The 23,349-nt window shown below is 41.8% G+C and overlaps 1 protein-coding gene across 1 annotated transcript in view; it reads right to left on the bottom strand.

Moving 5' to 3' along the window:
* Positions 1–456: 456 nt before the first annotated feature.
* The window catches only part of top2b (DNA topoisomerase II beta), a 30,205-nt gene continuing 7,312 nt past the window's right edge, over positions 457–23,349 (bottom strand). The window contains exons 5-36 of the mRNA XM_085792271.1: positions 22,962–23,107; positions 22,771–22,868; positions 21,546–21,758; positions 19,882–20,055; positions 19,140–19,241; positions 18,904–19,041; positions 18,655–18,793; positions 16,902–17,059; positions 15,817–15,942; positions 15,629–15,739; positions 14,927–15,032; positions 14,708–14,817; positions 13,800–13,892; positions 13,399–13,513; positions 13,167–13,288; positions 11,276–11,424; positions 10,931–11,162; positions 10,138–10,272; positions 9,714–9,914; positions 9,381–9,576; positions 9,197–9,288; positions 8,108–8,263; positions 7,869–7,952; positions 6,935–7,129; positions 6,723–6,849; positions 6,167–6,328; positions 4,039–4,282; positions 3,514–3,596; positions 2,954–3,049; positions 2,542–2,673; positions 2,358–2,452; positions 457–919 (exon numbers count right to left, since the gene is read on the bottom strand). Of these exons, the coding sequence (XP_085648397.1) occupies positions 749–919; positions 2,358–2,452; positions 2,542–2,673; positions 2,954–3,049; positions 3,514–3,596; positions 4,039–4,282; positions 6,167–6,328; positions 6,723–6,849; positions 6,935–7,129; positions 7,869–7,952; positions 8,108–8,263; positions 9,197–9,288; positions 9,381–9,576; positions 9,714–9,914; positions 10,138–10,272; positions 10,931–11,162; positions 11,276–11,424; positions 13,167–13,288; positions 13,399–13,513; positions 13,800–13,892; positions 14,708–14,817; positions 14,927–15,032; positions 15,629–15,739; positions 15,817–15,942; positions 16,902–17,059; positions 18,655–18,793; positions 18,904–19,041; positions 19,140–19,241; positions 19,882–20,055; positions 21,546–21,758; positions 22,771–22,868; positions 22,962–23,107 (4,501 nt within the window). The 3' untranslated portion in view covers positions 457–748. The remainder of the gene's footprint in view (positions 920–2,357; positions 2,453–2,541; positions 2,674–2,953; positions 3,050–3,513; positions 3,597–4,038; positions 4,283–6,166; positions 6,329–6,722; positions 6,850–6,934; positions 7,130–7,868; positions 7,953–8,107; positions 8,264–9,196; positions 9,289–9,380; positions 9,577–9,713; positions 9,915–10,137; positions 10,273–10,930; positions 11,163–11,275; positions 11,425–13,166; positions 13,289–13,398; positions 13,514–13,799; positions 13,893–14,707; positions 14,818–14,926; positions 15,033–15,628; positions 15,740–15,816; positions 15,943–16,901; positions 17,060–18,654; positions 18,794–18,903; positions 19,042–19,139; positions 19,242–19,881; positions 20,056–21,545; positions 21,759–22,770; positions 22,869–22,961; positions 23,108–23,349) is intronic.

Raw genomic sequence — 23,349 nt, 5'->3', positions numbered from 1 at the left:
TTCAAAGTAATGTTCCCAACACTGCCGACCTGTCATCCAAAGCCTCCACAGCCTCAGTTATCATTCATTTAAACTGTCATGAAATTTAAATGAGTTTTATTTTTTTTTAATTCCCTCTCATACATTTATAGAAATGATTATTTTTCTATCAGGCTGTGAGCATGTTTATTTCTGACAGTTTAACATGGAAGTCTATGGTCACTGACTCCCTGCAGCCTTATGGCATCCACCTCCTGCTGCCCTCATCAGCTGAAATAAAGAGTGGAACCAGTACTGTGCACCTTTATATACATTCTGCCTCTATAAAAGCCCATAGGTTTACTCTCACTGACCATCTACAGGAAATGTGTCACAATGAGAAAATATTGATTCCATTTCACAACATAATGTCAGAGTCAGTGTGAGTGTGTGATCTGTAACCGTCAGTGATGGAAGAATCGTACCAGTGAAACCAGGGACATTTCATCGTTTACTTTCAACTTCATGTTCAAAAAGTTACAGAATATTTTAACAATTAAAATGTGCTAAAGCACAGCGTCTAAACATCTAAAAGCCACTTCCAACAAATACAGAACATTTCAATGAGCATAAAAAAGAAACCTGTATATGTATAATAAAAAGTGTAAAACACCTACACATTAAAAATCATTGAACATCACCATTAATGAAATTAAATGAAACAGGAAATGTACAAAAGTCTGTGGGAACACAGGAGGAGGAGTGTGTTTGAACAGAACCACCATCCGCTCTAATCGAACATGTTGTCGTCTTCTTCCTCTTCCCCGTCGTCCGACTCGTTGTAGTACTTGACCTCCTTCTTGGCTCGGCCGGGCCGGTCACGGGACTGCTTCAGGCTCAGGCTCAGGCTGTTGCTGTCGTCCTCGTCCTCGTCGTCGGACGGAGGTTTCTGTGGCGTCTTCTGCAAACCAGGGCGACAAAATACTTTATTATGGTTTTTACTCAGATTGTTGCTGCTCTGAATCTGCCCTGAATTAAACCTCACTTGTTAAATAATATGGCATGGGTCTTGGCAAAGTTGTGTATTTTAATTTGATCTTGTTATTTCCACCTCAGCCCCTACAGTAACTCTAAACTCTATACACTGTGTACAAACAAGTGTTACACTCATAAGGTCAAAGTGGAACTATGCAAGTCTAGCAAAAACTCGTGGCCATGTGACAAAAACCTGGCATTCAAAGGGTTAAAACCATCAAAAATGTATTAGTATTTGATATCAATAATTAGGTCAGATGTCGGTTTAAAAAAATAGCTCAATTAATAGAGTATAATATTAATGTGTAATATTTTGTATAGTTTACTTTTAAAAGCACATTTTTTGCACTTAGTAGTACAAGTGTGCATACTTTAAAAAAACAACATAAAACAACATAAAAACAATACTCCATCAGGCCCTGTATTGAAATTTTGAAAAAAGTATAAAGGATTTAACAGTATAAATATTTTTGTATTATGTAAACAAATGATAAACTGGATCACTGGTGTATTTTACAATGAGTAGAAACACCACATTTGATAAAATGACCACTTTTTTGTCAAATAATAAATAATGTGTAAGGTAAAATTACATTTCATTATTTTGCGCAGTAGAGTTACTCTCCAGCTTTACATCTGCAGCAAAAATATGTGAAGAGAGGAGGATGGTAAAATAAAGTATGAGAAGCTGCCTGTAATATTTAATCAGACTTGATTTATCAAGGTAAACTTCTTCAGTGGCTGTTTGTGCTCTGACAATGTGCACAGATACTTAGATAAGGTTTGATTATTAAGAATTTATATTGTATTTTTTATTATTTAAGTGAACCATGAAAAAAAGCACAGAAGAAGGTTGATGTGAGTTCATGTAGAGAAGTGATCAGCAGCTGTTATCACTGATTCAACAGCCAACACCAGTATTCTAAGTGTTACGTGTTGTATGTGCACTTGTGCTGAAGAAGCTTGACGTGGCCACTTCAGGTTTCAGCGCTGCCTCTTCACAAACAGCTGCTTTGTGTTGTTGTTCACCTCGGTCCTCAGGAGATCGGTGGCCTTCATTCTGCTCCAAAACTCAGCTGAATGTTTCTGTCAAGACCACTTCTTGCTGAACTTAACTTTTGGCAGCATCTTCTTTCTGACCTACTTTATATTTCAGAGATCTTGTTTTTTTTTTGTTTGTTTGTTTTATTGGGAATACTTTCATGAATAATAGATGAAAAGCTAAATACAGCTATATATAGATGCCTTAAAGGTGCAGTATTTGTCAAAGCTCTGTAAATAAAATGCCTCCAAACAAAACATCAGGTCAATATGTGCAAAGTAGCAGCACAAGCACTCAGAGAGAGAGAGAGAGAGATACTCACTCTGCCCACAGGTTTTGTCACTTTCTTCATGGGACTGTACTCGTCTTCAGAGCCAGAGCCAGGGCCGCCCTTCCTCTTCCTCCCCCGGCCTTTACCTGCACAAAGGTCACAACATCAAGGTGAGCAGAAGCACTCCACTGGTGGTGGGTTGATTTTCTCTACTGATTTTCAGTCTGTGGTGTACCTTTAAGACCTGGTCCTGGCTTCTTGGACCCGGTGTCTGAGTCCGAGTCCCAGATGGACTTGTCTGGTTTCTTTGCTTTTGGTGTTGGTGTCTTCTTAGGTTTGGGAGCTGCGTCTGAAGGCTTCTTCACTGCTGCACGTCACAAACAAACACCTCATCAGTCACTACGCCTCTATTACAGCACAGTAAGGCATGCTGGGAGATTCTGACCACCCCCTTCTTGTACATGACAGTTATATCATGCTTTGATGAGCTAAATCCACAATATACTTATAAAATATGTATATCAGACTTAATGGGTTCAACTGGATGCACAAACAAGTCAGTAATCCCTTCAGAGAGCGGCCCTCCCCCTTCCTTCACTGTGATCACAGTTATTAGAGCGCCCTCTGCTGGACACATCCTACATTACCTTTCTTTGCTGCCGATACTTTGTCAAATGCAGAGCTGCTGGAGTAGGTGGAGAACGCCGGGCCGTTGTCGTCGTCACTCTCGGACTTGGACCCGTCTACGACACAAACACGCACACAGCTGTCATATGATGCAGTGAACGCCCAGTGAACAAGCACAGCCTCCTCCATGGAAACATGATGCTTGTCACATCTAATCTCACATTAATCAAGTTTGTCCTTGATTTTTTCTTGCAGAACTAACAATGATCAAGAATGAATGAATCAAGAATTTTGAAATGGAACTGATTTACTTTTTTTAAATTCTAAATGGTCAATTCTTCTTTAAGTTACAGTAACATCAAATGAGGAAACCTACTGTAGAAGCAGGAACTACATGAATTATAAAATAAAGTGTAAAACCGGGAAAAAAAAAACAATTAATAATTTATATTATAGTAATAATTATTATTTTATACATTTTATGAATATAAAACACTGTTAGTTAAGTCATGCAGTGTGCATTGTAATCCACAGCCATCCAAACAGCAGCTCTGGAGTCAGCTCCACAGCTTCTACTCACCACTGTCGTTGCTTTTTTCAGAGAAGGCTGATTTGGACAAGAAGATGCTGGTTGTTGCTTTCTTCTTAGCGACTGGTGCAGACCTTCAGAGGAGGAAAGCATATTCAGTTTTATATAATATACGTATATATTATATTTAATATATTAAACTTTTTTTCATTTTCATTCATTTTCTATACCACTTATCCTGCACTAGGGTCACGGGTGAGCTGGAGCCAATCTCAGCTGACTTTGGGCGAGAGGCGGGGTACACCCTGGACAAGGTCGCCAGTCTATCGCAGGGCCAACATATACAGATAGACAACCATTCACACTCTCATCCACACCTATGGGCAATTGAGAGTCGCCAATTAACCTAACCTGCATGTCTTTGGACTGTGGGAGAAAGCCAGAGTACCCATCTTCTGATGACAGGCATGTTGCATTATAAGCACCAGCCTATAACTTCATATAATAGCGTGCATATGGCTCATATGGCTCTGTGGGGATTGATCTGAAGCAGTTTGCTGGTAGCTGCAGTCTTACGTGGTGGTCTTCTGTTTGGTTGTAGAGAAGGCGTCTTCGTTGTCGTTGTCGTTGTCATTGTCATTGTCGTCGTCGTCTTCATCGTCATCGTTGTGGTCGTTGTAGCGGCTCTTGGAGTCGGACGAAGGAAAGTCGTCTTTGAACGACGACCTGACCGGAGAGGAAGTCACGCCGTCGTCTCCGTTCTCCTCTTCCTCTCCGTCCTCCTCCTCCGAGAAGTCAAACGTGTATTTTGGCTTGGAAGCTGAAAGACAAGAGCCGAGTCCGTGTCAAAGCGCATTATTACTGCTGTGGATTCCGACGCCTCGTGCGATCGTTATTCCTGTTTCAGCCGGGTTGCATCACGCCACGTTCAAACACTTGGAGCCGACAGAGGATAATGAGCCTGAGGTAACCTCCACCGAGCCGAACGCTTCTCTCTGTCCTCAGGTTTGATGTCACTGAGTGAAATTACATAGTACTAGCCACCGTCATCATCAGAGCCCTGGTGTTGACAGTGGGTCACATCAGAGAGCTTTAACATATTCACAGAGGAAGAGAACGGTGCAGAATACACCACCGATGCTGTTCACTCTAACACTACTCAAACTAAAACTGCAGTTGGTGCATGTACCGTCCTGTCCAGTTATTCATGACATGAACATGTGCAATGGTCAAGTGTTCCTGTGGCTTTAGGTATACAGTCACAACTGGTTTGGAGCTTAATGCTTACATGGAGGGTTTCACAAAGGTACAGCAGCCAGTTTTGGATGCTGTGGACTGAGCCTCAGTGTTCCTCACCAAGTTATAGAAAGCATAGTTGTCTCTGACATGGCCTGGGATATGGATGTCAGTCTGTGTCTGGAGTCCCCAAAGAGAGACCCAAAATGTCTCTGTAACACTTTCCAGACTGATAGGTGTCAATGTAAATCTTTTTTTAATTTCTTTAGATTGCGACATGATGTGTTGCTGTTTGAGATCTCTCACTTTACTTCACTCAAACAGGTTCTATTGAAGTGATTTCTTGAAATTAGATTTATTACAGTTACATAGGGCCAGGTAGGTTTGGATAGCTTTTTTTTCCCTTTACAAAATGAAATCATCATTTAAAAACTGCATTGGGTTATCTTTGTCTAATATCCAAATTTGTGTGAACATTTAAAGGGACAACGAGGAGTTTCTATTCGGTTATAAAAAAGTCTCACGTTAATGTGGATGAATCTACGCTACCCACACTTGTTAATGGCTCCATTTTCGATAAATATATCGTTCTGTCTCTATCGTTATTTTGTTATTATTAGTGGTGGCGGAAATGCTGGTCGAGCCGACCAGCGTTTCCTTCGTGGCGAGTCATGAGAATAACGCAGCCGAATCGCCGTTTATGGTCGGAACTACGACGGTATGTGAACCTCTTTGAACCTCTGACTTTAATTATTGATGAATGAAAACATGAGTCCGTCTTGCGTCGGTCAAAGAATTTTACGGTGTGCGCGGAGGCTCATAAATGTAGTGTGAAAACGCTTCACTTTTCCAAAACTCCTCGTTGTCCCTTTAAGTGTGACAAATATGCAAAAAACTAAGAAATCTGAAAGGGGGCAAATACTTTTTCATGGCACTGCATGTTTGTATGTAAGGTCATATACTGTATGTTAAGTTGTGGCAGGAACGTGGCAGTGAACAGAGAAGACTTTGCATGGCAGAGATCACTGCAAGAGGGGTTTCTCATATTTACTACATATTCTACTACAGTTTCTTTATTAGATTGATTTAATGCTGCCTGTAATTGCTCGGATGCTGCTCGCCCAACTCCTGCTCCTCAGGCGAGGCAAACGGAGTGAAGACAAATACGTCTGAGGAGTTTACTGGTAAATAACCTAAAGAAATCGTAGCTAACATGCTAATTAGCTTGCTCTTCTTCTCTGGCAAAACGTGACCGCATTGCATTGTGGGATACGGGTGTAGAAAGTAGTGTACATTGCTTGTTCACTCAATTTTGCGGTGCATTGTGGGTGTTGTCGTTCATTACATAGTGGATGAATTCAGCCACGGAGAATTGGAACAACACTATAAAACTACAAAATGGCGAACAAACTATATAGTGCACTATATTCCTCAGTGTGGACAGTTGACCAGCTCCAGTCAGCCGTACCTGATGCTCTCTGGGACTTGGTCTCTCTGGGGATGACCAGCGGCTCACTGTTCTCCAGATCACTGTCCGACTTGGACTCGTCATCAGACCAGGGGTTCCTCTTCTTCACCTTCTTAGCAGGGGTGCCTTTGGGTACTGGAGTTTTTCTCACTCTTGGGGCTCCTGCAGCACAGGACACAGGGGGGAACAGACCGTTAGCTGTCGGTACTCTCACTCTGACCGAGACCATAGATTTCAGTTTGTTCTCTGCACTGCACTGCATCAAAGAGGCCTGAGGTATTCTGTTTATCCAGCTAACACTGTATTATTATGTCTGGAAAGTTGTATCTGAGCAATAACTGTCTGAGCTGATGATTCAACTATAAAACAAGTTCTCATCACAAATAACAGCCTCCTGTCAATGTGAAAGTGAACCACTGAGCAGTTGATTACTGAGTGGGTTTGGAAACACCGACGGATCAATAAAGCAAAGCAACATAAAAAAAAGAAAATGTAAAGGTCAACATTTCAACATGAGACAGAAGAACCATGTGAATCTTCAGAACTAAGAGCTAACCTGGCTCTTTCTTCTCCTTCTTGACACGTGGAGTCTTTGGTTTGGCAACAGAGTTTTCTCCTGTTCCTCCCTCTACAGCCAAACCATCGTCATCAAACTCTATCTTCACCGATACGTCTGCGTCGCCCTGAGAGGAAAACACAACAACATGTAACCACCCTGACCTCTCCACATCACTCTTTCCTTTTCAGACGGATGTCGGCGGTCGTTACCTTCTTCTTTTTGGTCAGTTTCTTGGCGGCGTCAGATTTGATCGGCTGAGTCGGAGGCTCCACCCTGCGGCCAAACGGCGAAGGCAGGGTCTCCTCCAGGTTCAGCTTCTTCGCTTTAGGTTTTCCCACCTTACCCTTCACTAGTTTGATGGCTCTTCCTGCGCTCTGCTCCTCCCGCTCGATGGTCTCCACATTCTGACAGACAACACACAGCAAGTGTTTACTTTCATTACGTTTTACTTTTACAACACAAATAAAAGCCAGAACAGCAATGAACCAATGCTATGGACTGAGAGATTTATCTTCCAACATTAATTAATTGGGTTACTTAGTGTCTGAAAAAATATTAAAACTTCATAAAGTGACATTTTAACAGGCCTACTGCAGGAATATAAAGAGCTTTAGCCGTGCAGGATATCCATTTTGGAACCTCGGCTGAGCTGGTACCAGTAAAGTAGTTCCAGATAACCAGATTCCAGGTAGTAATGGAAACGTACATAGAGCAAATAGAGTAGAGTCGAGCTGGTACCACGTAGTAGAAGACAAGACAAGACAAATCAGGCCAGATAAACACATTTCACCTGCAAGCTCCAATCAAAAAGCTCCTACTGTTAATAAGTACAATCATGCACCTTGAGCACAGCAGACTCCTCCCTCACTCAGTGTAAGTGTAACTGTTTTATAATTTCTCCCTATGTGAGTAATAAAGGTTTTATACAACGGAGCATTTCATCTAAAAGTGAAAGACTGATATTTAGAACCCCTCATCTTCATGTGTAATTTAATGCTTTCCACAAAGCTGTGATTATCAACTGTCCTTCACAGCTTCAGCCTTGAGGCCAAGAAAGTGTTGGTGGCACATTTGAAGACATAAAAAAGGCAACGGGAAGCAACAGGAAGGAGGAAGAGAATGAAAACGGCTGCACAAACTTACATCCAGCTCCTCGATGAAGACGGCCAGGTCCTCCTTCCACAGATCCTCGGAATTTTTCCTCTGGAGGTCGTTCAGTTCTCCTTTCTGCACATCAGCACACATCCACTTTGTTCACTGACACATATCTACTTCACATTTTCATACACTAGATCTGAAATGTGTCCTCGTGAGCTGAACACTGCTGGATGTGGGGACTGACTCCCATTTGAGAAATGCTCTGCTAAATAAATAAGTCTCACCTTGTGGTCCCTCTGTTTGAGCAGTTCATCCACCTTCTCTTTAGTCAGACACCACAGAGGCATGTTGAGGATGTAGTTGAAGTTTGGCCCCGAGGTCGAGCCTGAGTCCAACGAACTGTCGCTGTCATTTCCCTCTTGGTAATCCTCCTCCAGTGCCTGATGCAGACAAACAAGAAACATACAGTACGTTTACATGACACTTGAAAAAAAAACGAATTATTGCCTTAATCCGACTATAACTGGACAACTGAAGTGCATGTAAACACCTTAGTCCGACTGAAATCGGAGTTGAGAACTCCGATTAAGACACCCAGATAATGCGATTGGAATTCGATTTTCTCCGTCATGTATACACCTTAGTCGGAGTATAACTAGACAATGCATGTGCGCATGCTCCACAACCGTAGAGACGGCACCAAGTGGAGCAGAGAAGCTGCCCGAACCCGGCAAAGTAAAGAAAGATTCAATGCATTTCACACATACACAGCGCGACCAGCCAGATTGTTTTTATTAGAGAGAGAGAGAGAGAGAGAGAGAGAGAGAGAGAGAGAGAGAGAGAGAGAGAGAGAGAGAGAGAGAGAGAGAGAGAGAGAGAGAGAGAGAGAGAAAAAAGGAAGCCCGTATCCTATTCTCGGCGCGAATCCGGCCCAGACTGGCGCGTCTGGTCGGGAACTGCAGTTGAGAATTTATTAATAAGCTACTAAGTTGTTTATATTCAGTTTTTTACGAGGTGACAGAAAAGTCAACAGGACAGGGGGGCGTATCAACCCGCTGAAACAACAGGTGACGGCGCATGACGGGGCGGACCCCGTCAGTTATTCGATTTTCTCAGTTGCATGTATATTGAGACAAGGACAGAAGTCCTACGCCAAAATCGAATTTTGAGCATAGCTCGATTAAGCTCTGCATGTAAACGTACTGACAGATGTCAGGGTCTAACTCCTTCTCCAGGATCACTCATACATTCATTGTTATTAAAGATGACCATAACGCTGTTTAGTTGCACTATAAAGTCATTCATACTATCTCATACATTTTGACCTGTAGCCTGTAAACTGTGCAGATGCACTATATGTTCTAGAAGATTACCTTTTCCTGAGCTTTGGTCCAGGCTGCCACTGGATCTGATTCGTAGCCTTTCTGGACCAGCATGCGGATCAGTTCCCGTCTGGATTTGTTTTCTATTAGGATAAAAAAAATAATAATTAGAACAGAAATTATATAAACAAATATTTATGGATGCATAAGGAAGTGATTTGTCCTGCATTCTTACCGATTGAAATTTTTCCTTCAATCTTCTCCAGTACAAAGCGAGCCTGGTTGGACAGTTTGGAGGCCTCGGCTCCCAGGCTGCCCAGTAACCAGTCCTTCCTCAGTTTGTAGTAGTTGAGGCGGAGCTCAAAGAACTCCTTGAGGATGTCTTGGACCGAGTCGTACCTCTTAAGACAACCCATGTGGTCAAACAGAACCTGAACAGAGAAAAAAGAAAATCAGTCCCTACTTACTTCAAAACAAGACGGTAAAAGAAGGAAAACCTAATACACTGTATGTCTGACTTCATATGGCCCAGTCATGTTTTCATAACTGCAACTTCATCTGACGTTACCATGGAGTTGCAGGTGAGGCTGGACTGCAGCTTGAAGACTTTGTGGAGGCCCACTGCCTCGGCCTGGGCCAGTTTCTCCTCAGACATGCGCACCACAAACTTGACTGTGGTGTCTGTGTGGTATTCCTTATAGTCATTGATGAGAGCCGGTGTTTTGTCTGTGCCCTGCAGCATGGGCTCCAGCACAGACTCCTTATAGGCCTGCACACGGGAGGACAGAAACTGTTATTTACACTACGACAAATACATAACAAACCATCTGAAACTGCAGTAAACACACACACAACTACACATTGCTGTTATCTTTTGGTTATGGTAAATATTTCAGTTTCCTCTGTGGGACCTGTTCAATTTAATCTCACATGGAAAGGACACTGCAATAGAAAACATTTCAAGAGGCAAAAGAAAAGCAGCTGAGGTTTACCTGTGTCCATGTGCGCACAGGAAGCTCTGTGATCTCTATGGTGTTCTTGTCAATGACACACACCTCTCCACTGACCAGGTACTGGTTCTGACCCAGTTCATGGATCACCCCTTTGAAGTTTTTGTAGCTGGGAAGCTGAATGAGTACAAACAGAAGCAGAGGGACATAAACTGAGACAATGTTTTTTTGTCAGCCACACCACAGAAAGAATCCATCGCCATGTTTTTATTTGCATCACTAAGTGCGCTTCCATCACCTCTAAGAATGCACAAAAGCTAAATATCGCAATAAAAACTGGTAATGGAAACGCCAGAATTTCCAAAAACCTCTCAAATATCGCTAAAACATGTTTACGATCTTGTGAGGTGGTTTTTCAGACGATATGAAAGTGTATCACAAAAGTGTGATGGAAACGCTAATCGGTTTGAGAACATCACACAGCTAGTTGAACGTATCCCAGGTCATCCTGAAATTTTGTATCCATAGTTGGTCTGAAATCCTCTCCCAGAAATCCCTTATTCATGGCCACTGCCACACATAATTTATACAGTATATAATGTAATAATATATATCATATATACATAAGGGCTTTGCCTCATCTTCTGTTAAAAACAATAACAGCAACAGCTGAGATCACTGTCTCATCACCATAAAAACGCAAGACGCTTCTGTCCATCTTCCTCAAAGTGAAGTCTCGCGGGACGAGAATTTAAAAGAATTATGGGATATCGCGAGACTAGACTTTACGAGAGAACTACGGCTCATTGGCAAACCAGCAGCCGTCAGTGTTTACCATGGGCAGGGGGTCCTGGTGGTTGAGCATGCGGTTGATGTTGTTGACGATCTCTCTGGTGTCGTAGTTGGGGATCTTACACGCCCAGCCCGTCCCGATGCCCTCGGCGCCGTTCACCAGCACCAGTGGAATGATGGGAATGTACCACTCGGGCTCCACTTTCTGGTTGTCATCGTACAAGAATTTGAGCAGGTTGGAATCCACCGCTGGGTACAACAGCTTAGCAAGAGGACTGTGGGGGGGGGGGACATAACATTATTAGATTACCTCTGTTCAAAAATGTATCCCTGCTAAGACTACATCCACAGCCTAACCTGACCCTGAAGGATAACAGTTCCTGCTCACCTGAGCATGGTGAAGATGTAACGAGGGCTGGCAGCATCCTTTCCTCCGTTGATGCGAGTACCAAACTGTCCGAGAGGCTGCAGGATGTTCACGTTGTTGCTGCCCACGAAGTTCTGGGCCAAGTTCACTATGGTCATCATGAGAGCTTGCTACGTGGGTGAATGAAAAATGAGTGTCAGTAATCGTGAATAGTCAGTGGAACACTGAATTCAACTTTGAGGATTTGTATGAACCCACAGGTGCATCTCAATAAATTAGAATATCATGGAAGACTTTTTTCCATTCAAACAATGAAGCTCATATCTATATAGATTCATTACACAGACTGAAATATTTCACATTTCTATGTCTTTTAATTGTAATGAATATGTCTTATATTTAATGAAATATAATTCAGTAAATCAAAACATTAGTATAGTGAAACAGTTCACTATTGTAACCTAATGGTGTCACACTCTAACCAGCTAATGAACTCAAAAACACCTGCAAAGCTTTCCTGAGCCTGTGAATGGTCTCTTATGGCGCATTTCCACTAGCACGGCTCGGCTCGATACGGCTCGGCACGGCACGGCACGGCTCGGTTTGGTTGTGTTTCCATTACAACTGAGTATCACTAGTGCCGCCGTGACGTCATTTACACGGCGCCGAGCAACGCTCTAAACTCTGTAAATATATAACTTTAGCAACATTTGAAACATTTTCAGGCGAGAAAGTAGTCGTTTAGATCCCCATCGTGTTGAAAAACTGACAAAATACCAGCTGTTTACAATTTTGTTTCAACGAAGTCGGCGTTACTAAAGCTAGTCGTAGTGAGCAACGCACTTCCGGTTATTTTCACAAAATAAAACACCCGTAGCCTTTTATCATAAGGAAAGCCATTACGATAGAATTGGTGCTTTTACTTTGTAAACAGGAAGTGAACCTACCCTCGCTGTAGCTAGCTTTAAACCGCCGTTTTGACTGCTCTCGTCCCGTTAACGGCATTTAACCGTTCAATATGCCTTACCGGAGAGTCTTGCCAGCTCTGAGATCGGCCTGGTTCATTGTAAAACATTTATTTATTGATGTAAATGTGGTGTTTTCTGTGCGTACAGACCCCAAGGCAGTGCTGCTCTTCTTTCTAACCACAAACAAACTTCTGCTACAGCCACAATTGTTAGATTTCATCAATGAGACCAACATTTAAGAGTTTAACCAGCCGGTGGTAAACCTCTAAAAAGCCATCGGGGAAGTTAATTAGCGGTCTGTTCTCCTCGGGGTGACGGTGGTAGGCTGGCCGCGGAGCACGTCAGGAGCCGGGCTGCTGCCTCTGTGGTGTCGCGGTCGCTGCTCGGACCTGGAGCTTCACTTCTCCGAAAAACATCGGGGCAAACTTCTAAACAGCCGTCGTTTGGATAAACTAACCGCACATGGGGATCTAAACAGTTACTTTCTCGCATGAAAAAATATTAAAACTTAATAAAGTCACGTAATAACAGAGCCAGTCTAAATATTAGAAATTCTCTGGTAATAACAGCTTCAGCAGGAACATTTCTGTTGTCGGTCGTCGCTTCCAGTGACGACACTCATCGGCCAGTCAGTGGAAGGCAGTCGGCTGACGTCACGTTTTAGTAACGCTTCGGCTCGCTTGGAACCAGGGCTGAGGTGATACCAAAAGTGTACCTGGTTGCAGGTACTACGTGCTAGTGGAAACACGCAAATAGCGCGCCGAGCCGAGCCGTACCGAGCCGAGCCGTGCTAGTGGAAATGCGCCATTAGTCTGGTTCAGTAGCTCTAGCTGATGAGATGTTAAACTTTGAGCTTCTCCCACCAAAATCAAAGCTAAAACCCTGAAGGTGTCACTGAGACATTGACATGCAGACACATCTAGAAGACACTGAGCTGACTGTACCTCTCCGTGATGGTAGGCCGACATCTCAGCCACGGAACCGGCCAGCTGTGCTACCTTCACTTCCCTCTTGTCGTTCCTTTTCATACAGGTGAACAGGACCTTCCTCTGACCTGGCTTCAGACCTGGAAACAACACACACATTCCATCAGAGGGAGACACTGAGACAATGAACACTGTCCATTTTTTTTTCACTCATGGAAGCCATGCACAGATATGAAGCGTGTCTACAAACCATCGACCGAAGATGGGATGGATCTCTCATTGTCAGAGTTGGAGAACAGAATCAGCTCTTTGTTGATGAAGTCGTTGTAGGAGAGGTGTCTGGCCTGGGTTCCATACAGGTATTGCTGAAAAACAATTCAAATAAAATGTCATCCATGTGGCTTCAATCCGTGGTATAATATTTCATCTGAGTGGTTTTACGTGACTTTAGAACGTTTTAGATACTGTCAACAGATCTACAGTGATTGGTCTTTAGACGTCAAACACATGAAGGAAAACCACAGAAAATGAAACGGCGTCTAATCCCAGAGTTTGTGGAGCTCAGTGTGAAGGATTCCCAGATTGGGAGCAGCACACACACCAAAACCAAACCACCCTTCCCCCTGTCATCACTGCAGCGAAGCCACAAACCTCTGGCAGGCCGTGCATCCTCCTCTGACGTCTGTCCTCCATGAAGTTAGTCAGCCACTCCTTCCTGTCGTCTGTCTTCTTCTTACTGAAGGCCTGAAACACCACAACAAAAACAATCAGTATCTTTACTGCACACTGAGGGCTGAGGTTTTTTGTTACAGGCCATGTTGTGTCCAAACAACAGAACATGGAGGTACCAGCTTCATACTGAGACATCTCTGCACTGCTTCAAATCACATTCAAATCTGAATTTTGTTCACTAGATGACAAACATTTTGTCATCCTCAGATAAGTCCAAAAAGTGTTGTGTAGGGTCACTATGGCTTTGATCTTCGACCACCAGGGTAGTAAACATGTTGATAAAACACATAAAACTATTTTGTTGTTGTGTGCGACGTAGAGCTGCAGCTTCAAATTTACAAGTTTTTTTATCACCCGTTTATTCGGCTGGAGCGGTGTTCCCACACTACACACAACTTATTTTTTTATTGACAGATCCACAGACCACTTGTGCCGATCACAGATCAACTGTGATCCGTTGCTCCACTACTTATAATATTTCAATTTCCCTTCTTGAAGTTTTATATTGAGTTGGTAAAACTTAAGTGTGTTGCAAATGCTACATAACAGATTTGGTTTGAATGCCCTTTAATGGACAAGGGACGTAATAATAAGCTGGTATAGGTGTACATAATGAGCTAAAACAAACATTAACAATTCAAATGTGATTTGGGGGGAGGATTGACAGCCCTAGTGTAAACCCTTTGATAGCAGATCTCAAACCGTTTACTTGTGATGTCAGTAATCAGAGGCTCTGATTCATTTCTACTGAACTGTCTGAAATAGTGTCTGTCTGTAGTTTGTGTAGGACTTGGGAGAACTGGATGAAATAGTCAGAGTAAACTCACCAGAGTGATGGCAGCGTCATCCTCCACACCGCTGTATCTGAAGGAGATGCGGTGCCTTTCCATGTCGGCAAAGTACTCCTTTGCCTCTTTGCTTGTACTTGTACCCAAACCTGAAAAATAAATTCACACATAAACAACTACGGAAGGATGTTTGTGTTCATAAAAACATTCTTTATATACAGATATATATGTATATTTGTTAAGATTTGAGCAGCAAACCTTTGTAGTACTTTATATGCCAGGTTTTATAATTCTCTGTTTGTTTCTTCCACTCATCAAACTCTGGAATGCTGTAGAAGGACAGTTCCTGCTTGTTCTTGGTCGCCTGCAGACAACAAATCAAAAAAATCAACACAGCTCAGGTCCAGAAGAAGCTCTAACGTGGCTACATTTAGTATAAAATCATTTCATTGTTTCCCAAGCTCTTTTTAAGGATCCAATCTGTTTTTTAAGGTTCATGTTATCCTCTCCTGGCACACACACAGTGCTGTGTTCTTGATCCACAACAGTTTTGTTCCAGTACATGTGTAAGCAACATTTATGTTCTTCTTTGGTTCTCATATAAAGACTTGTTGGATACAAGTGTAGCAGTATCATCCTGGTGCCCAGTGGGATTTTCACAGACAAAATGATTATGACTGTATTTACCTCATTACCCAGGTATATTAACCTAACATTACAGTACAGAAAGTGTTCAACTTTCTCTCCACATATGAAGTGTGTATGTTGAGGTTTCATTTAAATCAGATACAAGCCAGTTCCACTTTGATGATATCCACCCCTTACCACTGTGCACTACTTGGTAATCATCTCTTCTAAGGGGAAAAGTGGCTTTATCTATATCTATTTAGAGTTTTGATGCCTGTGATTAGCTTTTGTACTGAAGTGGTGGTGTTGTTTGTTAGTGTGTGTCTTTCTCACTTTGACGATGGGTGTGATGAACTCCTCCAGGAATGTGTGTTTCAGCAGGGAGGGCCAGTTGTGGTGGAAGAAGTTGATGAGCAGACCTTTGATGTGGGAACCATCTTGATCCTGAGAGCAGACAAACACAGTGAGGAAGTGAAAGCAACAGACCTGAGCAGCTGAGCCTCGTCCCTGACGACACCTACCTGATCCGTCATGATCATGATCTTGCCGTAGCGCAGACTCCTCAGAGACTCCGGGTCCTCGTAGCTCTTCTTGTACTGGAGGCCCACGATTTTGATGATGTTGTTGATCTCAGCGTTTTCCATGATCTGTTAGCAGAAATGATGATGCACAGTGTGTTAAAGATCTATACAGAGGTTCTCAAAACTTCAGCTTGTGTTTTCTGAAGTAGTTCACGACATTCAGATCATTTTTTCTTTGTTGTAGAAGCTTCTTTTCAGCTCCACTTTCTTGATTACTCTCTGACATGCAAGTTAACATCACTTTGTAGAATCCATTCTTCTCTGTACCTGCAACGTTTCCTGCCTTTCCTTCCGTTTTTTCTGTTTTAATTTTTGGGAATTCAGTTGTTGTTGTTTTTTTTTACCTTTCACTCTTATTTTACTACCAAAAAGAGTGTGTTTTTATGTTAATGACTTAAATGTACACAAATGAAATAGAAATTACTTTAAATTCATTGAGGTAGCAAACAACACTTTTCCTCCGTACCTTAAGAACAAATACTGCATGATCCAACATAACACTGACTTATAGGTACTTCAAGTACCAACAAAATATTAATGCTTATGAGCTTTAAACTGTTTCCAGTAAAATAAATGATATTGGTTTTAAAAAAAATCCTTGTTTTTCACATGGCTTTCAGACAATAGGTGGTCATCATGTATTTTTACACTTCCAGTCACAGAATGTTGCAGAATTTGCAAAACAACAGCTGACACATAGAAGTCACCGGGAACTGAAAATAATAGGACCCTACTTGTCTTGCCTTCAGATCCTGTTCTTTAAAAAACAAACCCTAGTATTGTATTATGAGCACTGTTCCTGCATAGAAACAGCATTAATCATTAGTTCCACCTTTTGTCAACCTTTTGAAGTTGCACATCTGTCAGTGCTTGCCTTGTTCTCTCCAGTGATCTTATAGACAACTTCCATGAAGCTTGAGGATTTCAGGTCCTCAAGCTTTAGGAAACAACCTGCTACAGTGTAGGAGACACACTGTAACAGGTTGTTTCCGCTGAAGGACTCTCTCTAACATCTAGAGTCATACCTGCTTGTGTGTTGCCTCTCGCACATTCAGGATCTTCCCCCTCAGTGGGAACACCCCGTAGCGATCGCGTCCAATGACTCCCAGTCCAGACACAGCCAGAGACTTGGCTGAGTCTCCCTCAGTGAGGATGAGTGTGCATTCAGAGGAGTGTTTGCCTCCTGTGGACACAGATCCATCATTAGATTAAAGATCAATCATTAAAATGACAAAGTGACAGTGAAGTCTTAATCAAAAGCCGGTATTCAAATCAAGGTCTCAATCAAAGTCTTTTTTCACAGCAGAATTTGTTCTTGTCATAGTAACAAAACACAGTTGTCACTGATGACTAATGTTCAGTTAGGTTGTACAAATAAGACGCAGCAGTAAAGCAGAGAGCCAGAGATGTGTTGACCTAAATGGAAAGTGAAAAAGGCAGATGCCTGATCTCTAATAAAGGCTATAGAAAAACATTGATCAGGGTGGAATCATGGGTACTATAACTGCTCGAATGGTAAAAATCAATAATTTATCACATCTACACGACTCTGACTCCATAAGCAGAAATATAACCATCACTGACAGAAACTCGCCCAGTAGAAAGATCTGATGCATGGAACAACACAGGCACAGGAAGTGTGAAACAGCAACAAAAACTTGGAGCAGCACACCACAAAATGTGCAGTCTGTTTTTTACCATGTGAGACTTCCAAAGACATCCAAAATAATTTGATCTGTTTTATCTTTTTAAAGACACAGACACTTGGCATGCGTTTATCTCCTCACCCCCCCCAACTCCTGCAGCAGCCTCCTCACCTGCTGCAGCCTGAACTCTACCAGCTCTACGTGGTGCAGACAGACAGACAGCTGGCAGAGGACACCAGGGCAGCACAGTCACTGACCCCTTTTATAGCCCTTCTTAAAATTCACTTTAATCATCAATTTTGTTCACTTTCATTGTCTAGTTTTCTTTGCTTTGCTATATTTTTGGTTTTACAGATTTTTACTGATTGTCCTTTTCATGGTGCCACTGCCTTTGGTGGATTTACACTTTAAAGACATTTGATTGTATTTCTGACAGCTTGTTTGATTTACATACCTAATATGGATTTGAAAAGTGTCCCATAAAATTTTTTTATCATTACTGAATGTCAGCTGCCCATAAAATGGCAAATTAAACTGAAATGAATCAGTGACAACAATACTTCTTAACATTGCTATGGCACCCAGATTCCGCTGTTTTGTGTTGATACAGATTTGTGACGTGTTCAGTTAATCGTGTTAATTTAAATCCTACTCATGTTATATCATGCATATATGCAGATGATACATCATACGTTATCCCATATCAGTTAATGTGATCTGTACCTCTCTGTAAAATACATCAACATAGGATTTAGGATAGAGACTACAACCATGTTTCCATCCACTTGTCAATCATGTTTAACTTCTGCCGTGTCTTTAACAACTGGAATACGTAGCAGAATTGACATAAAACATGATCACAACTCACATTTATCAGACAAAGAACTGTTTCCATCAGAATTTTGTCGCATCAACTTTGTATCGATCAAGAGAAAATGCGATGAGATCGACTGTATTAACTTTTTTATCAATATTCATGATATTTAATGGAATTTTACTGTTTCCATAAGGAATTTTCAATGCGATTTTGCTTAATGAGAATAAAAACGTGTGGATGGAAACATGGTTTATGACCACAGCCATGGATGTCCTGGGTTTAACACATAGATAAATAACAGCAGCGTGTACACACCGGCATCGTTGGCGTCATCTAGTTTGGGGATGCCTTTGATCTTGCTGTGCTTCACAGATGAGCACTTTTTATTCAGCTGCGTCTGAGCTTTGAACTTCACCCAGTTGAGTATACTCTCCACAATCCCACAGTTGGTTGCCTGTGGGTGACAGAGACAAAAGCCTTTCATGTTAGATGATGTCCAACTGTTTTACATAATGAGCCAAAAACAGAGTGAGGCGGTGAAACGAAGGGAGGCGTCGTTCTTACAGCCCTGACAAACTTTTCCGACAGAAGGCACTTGGACCCGAAGCTTTTGGTCTGGAGTGTCATGTTCTCCTTGGTCTGGGAGTCGAAGGAGGGGTTCTCGATCAGGGCGTTCACAAACACCCAGATGTGGTTCTTCACCTGAAGCGAGAGTGAGAGGACGGTGAATACACACATCTGCAGCGACACCACCACCGCTCACTTACATTCGGAAATGCTGAACAGATCAGTCACACTACCTGGAAGGGTTTGACTGTCACTCCTGCCTTGTTCTTCTTCTTCACCACTTCAATTAGTTTGGACACGATCTGGTCCACCACATAGTCGGTGTGTCTGCCACCCTGAAGCACACACACGCATGTTAACAACACTCTTTCTATGCTTATTTGATCTGTTCTGACACCTGGGCCCAGTTGTTCAAAGGTAATCTGATTGGATCTAATCTTGAAAATGAGATGTTCAAAACTAAAAACGATTAGATCATGTGATCCAGTCTTGGTTTTAATCTGTATCAAACCCTCAGTTTGAGAAAACTTGGATCCAAAAGAACAGGATTATTCTGATCCCAGCAGTCGGGTGGATTCAAGGTGGATTTCAGGAACACAATGTCATTTAAATTAAATTCAAACTATATTTTTAATGTAGTATATATACATATATTGATTTATATTTTGCACCTGATTTTTATACCATAACAGTGATAAGTAATATACAGTTAACTTTTGATCCTTCACCGAATGAAGAACTTTCCTCCAACTACTGGATAATTAAATAAAATTAGAATTTTGAAGTTTGGGAAAATATTCACAATGTATTTTGTACTGTATATCTGCTTTTTTATTTATTTAAATAGCCAGAATCAGACGGATCCAATCCAACTTTGCTTAGAACAAATGGGATAAAAAGTAAAATGGATTACGTGATCCTGGATTACAAAATCTGGATGATTTGGAACTGGGCCCAGGAGTGATGTTCAGGTACCTTGGTGGTGGCGATGCTGTTGACGAAGCTGATTTGCTGGAATCCTTTCTCACTCATGGTGAGGCAGACCTCCCACCGATCGTTCACAGTCTCGTTCACCACCTTCAGGGCCACGCCCGTCTCGTCCAGTTTGTCCTTCACGTACAGATCCACGTAGCTGCGGAAGCCGGTCACCTTTTTGTGGGAGGAACAAGTTCAGGTTAGGGTGCGTTTCATTCATCTGCATTGGAATCAAAATATGATATATCAATATAATATATCAATTTTCAGAGGGCTGGATGCAGAATGCTGAGAGTTCATTTTATCAACTCAGTCGCTGAGGCAACAAACACACTGTTAACAAAGTTTAAGTTAGTTAACAAAAACTGAACTCACTTTGAACTCACTCTAATGAAATCACATTGAATAAACAGAGCATTCATGTGAAATCGTGAAAAAACCATATCAAAATATTTATTTGTTACCAAAAATCATTAAGAAACAGCTCAGATGAAGGAGTTTCCCTTAAAGCAACGCAGAGCTGTTCACTTGTCAAATGGTTTCATAACTTTAATGTATCTGCAGTGTGCATGGTGCAACTGTATTATCTGGGAAAACACAAGCACTGGACCAGGACTATAAGCAGATCCACATGATTAAATACTCTGCATCAGCACCAGGGGCCATAAAGACCTGAGCCAGACACCCAGACATAACATCAATTTACCTTCTTCTGTTGACAACGATATTCATTAGCAACAAAATCAACACATCTCATGTGAAAGCGTTAACACCTCCTTTTCCCTGTGATTCCCTCTTCTTACACCTTCCTCACACCTTTCCACATGTATTTCTTATGTCAACTGTGTGTATTCTACATGCAGACTTTTTTTTTCATTCTGATACTAATCATTCTGAATGAAGACTCCGACTGAGTGAAGACTTCGCAATAAAATATGAAAAAAATATAATAATAATAAAATAAAAAAAACATGTGGAGATGTCAACTGTTTACATGATGTGTGATGATGTCTATTCTGTTCTGGTGTTTCCACCGACCAACCCGACTGGACGCGCTGGTTCAGGCCTTAAATCATAGCCTATAGCCTACAAATGACTTGGTGGGTCATTTTTCTTTTTTGTTGGGGCTGAGAATTAATGCTAATGAATGGGGCTGTGTCGAGTCTGGGCTCTAACACCCGTGGGTCAGGTCGGGTTGGAGCTTGCAAGTGAAGAAACGTCACCGCGCGTTTACGTCAGGCAAACGCAAACAGACAACATTCTGTTTTACTGTTGCCACTGATATCATTTTTCTTTTGATCGGTTTGGGATTGGAATATTTGGCTCCAAGTAAACACAGTGAATGATTAGAAATATGAATAATCAGCATCTGCACCTGGATTTTAATCCTTCTGTCAGCTTCCAGTGTAGGATATCTTCATTATATTCATATCTGACATGTCCATCACAGTTGGAAGTTAAAATTCCCATAGAGATGAAACCGCCTGGTACACACATTAAGATTCTCTAAATTTTTAAATTAAATTTTTATTATCTGTGAGAGACCCCACACATGAAGCTAAAACATCTTTGATTGAACAGTTTTGATCATATTGTGTGTGGTGTGCTATGATAATCCAAATACTTGTAGGATAAGACGAGAAGATACGTGTGATCAGACTTACAGGCAACTTTTTCCCATTGAGCATCACTTTGACCCCTCTGCAGGAGCCTGCTACATCGTATGCTCGGCGGGTCAGGAGTGCTACTATGTCCTTGTCCAGTTTCTCCATCTTGAACTTGGACAGGTCTGGTTGGAATGTCACGCTGGTGAAATCGTCCCCGTCGAAGAACTTGATCTTGGGGTCGGAGGTCTTGGTCATGTTGTTCTGCCACGTCTGAGGAAAGAAAAACACCATGAATCGATACATCCAACACATCATCTTCACAGCAACTCAACACATGATGTTTTATGATTTCATGATGAACTCAGAACAACCACACTGTGCCCCGTGAGTTTAGTCCCACCAGTTGTGACAGGAAACACCTCGTGATTCAACAGCGCTGCTCGAGGAAGAGCTTAACGTGGTCAGAGTTCAGACAACCTTACCTCGCATACGAACAGATGACAACATCCTATAAAACAGCAATAACTTCATTCAAAGATCGAGTGACACTGAGGAGGATCACGTTTAAAATGTGCTACAATTAGATCAAACGGGTCACTGCCATCAAGAGATGTTGAACACATTAGCTGTTTGTACAGAGTGTAAACATGGTAATGACTGTCTTGTCTGTTTACAGTAGAAAACCTGAAATTATCACATTCTCTGCAGCGACAGCTTCAGAGGTTTCTCACAGAATGACCGCAGAACAAGAATTGATTACTAAAGCTACTTTCCAGAGTCCAGAGTAGAAACTAAGTAGTCAAATCAATACTACATGGTTTCTACACATTTGAAATTTCAAAATTCCATACTTTTTCCAGACTTCTCGGTAAAAAAAAATCAAATAATTTGTGACATTTGAGTAAATAGATGTGTATAATAAATCATGCAATTAATCATTTGTTTTCATTATTCTGAATTCGTATGCCATTAAGTCACCAAATAATTTCCAGGAGATTGTAGCTTAGGTACAATAGCAAAATGAACCCAAATAACATCAGATAAGCCCAAACCCAGATAAGTATTAAGATAAATACATTTCCATACAATAGTTTCCATTTTCCATACTTTTCCAGACCTGGAAATGTATAAAATCAAATCTCATACTTTTCCATACTTGCGTAGGAACCCTGATACTAAAATCTCAATCAAAACTAACAACTGCAAACATTCCAACTTTATTCTCCCTAATGTTTTGAAGGAGTGACAGCTGAAGACGTTTAACTCAAAGAGTCCTCCTCACCTGTTTGAAGCTGTGTCTGTATTCCTTGCAGGCTGTTTCCACGGTGAACTTGGTGCTGAAGATGTTGCAGAGTTTAGCACCGTACCCATTCCTCCCACCTGGGGCCAGAGAAACAAATAGCAGTCACCTTTCTGAGAGCAACTTCAGCACCCACTAATAAAGAAGAAGAAGAAGAAGACGGCTGGTCTCACCTGTCACCTTCTTCTCGTCATCATCGTAGTTACTGGAGGTGAGCAGGTGGCCGAAAATGAGAGCTGGGACGTACATCTTCTCATCCTTGTGCTCCACCACAGGGATTCCTTTACCGTTGTTCCATATGGAGATGGTGTTGGACTCACTGGTGGAGGCAGGCAATAAGAAAGACAGGAGTTTCAGAGATATGTTATAGAGATTTTGATTCTCTCTGTATGTCGTGGGAGAATGTTGGACGTCCTACCTAAAGCCTTAAATCTGTGGATCCGAAAGCAAATTTGGTGTTTGTATTTTTGAAGGATTTCACTGTGATTTCTCCAGATTACATCAATAGACCAGAGGCCTGTCCTACGCAGCCACATCTACATACTGAGACAAGTCTTTCAT

Source organism: Trachurus japonicus, chromosome 11 (assembly GCF_045865225.1).
Source record: "Trachurus japonicus isolate A0001 chromosome 11, Traja_1.0".
Taxonomy (NCBI): Eukaryota; Metazoa; Chordata; class Actinopteri; order Carangiformes; family Carangidae; genus Trachurus; species Trachurus japonicus.
This window is presented reverse-complemented; position numbering and strand designations above follow the sequence as displayed.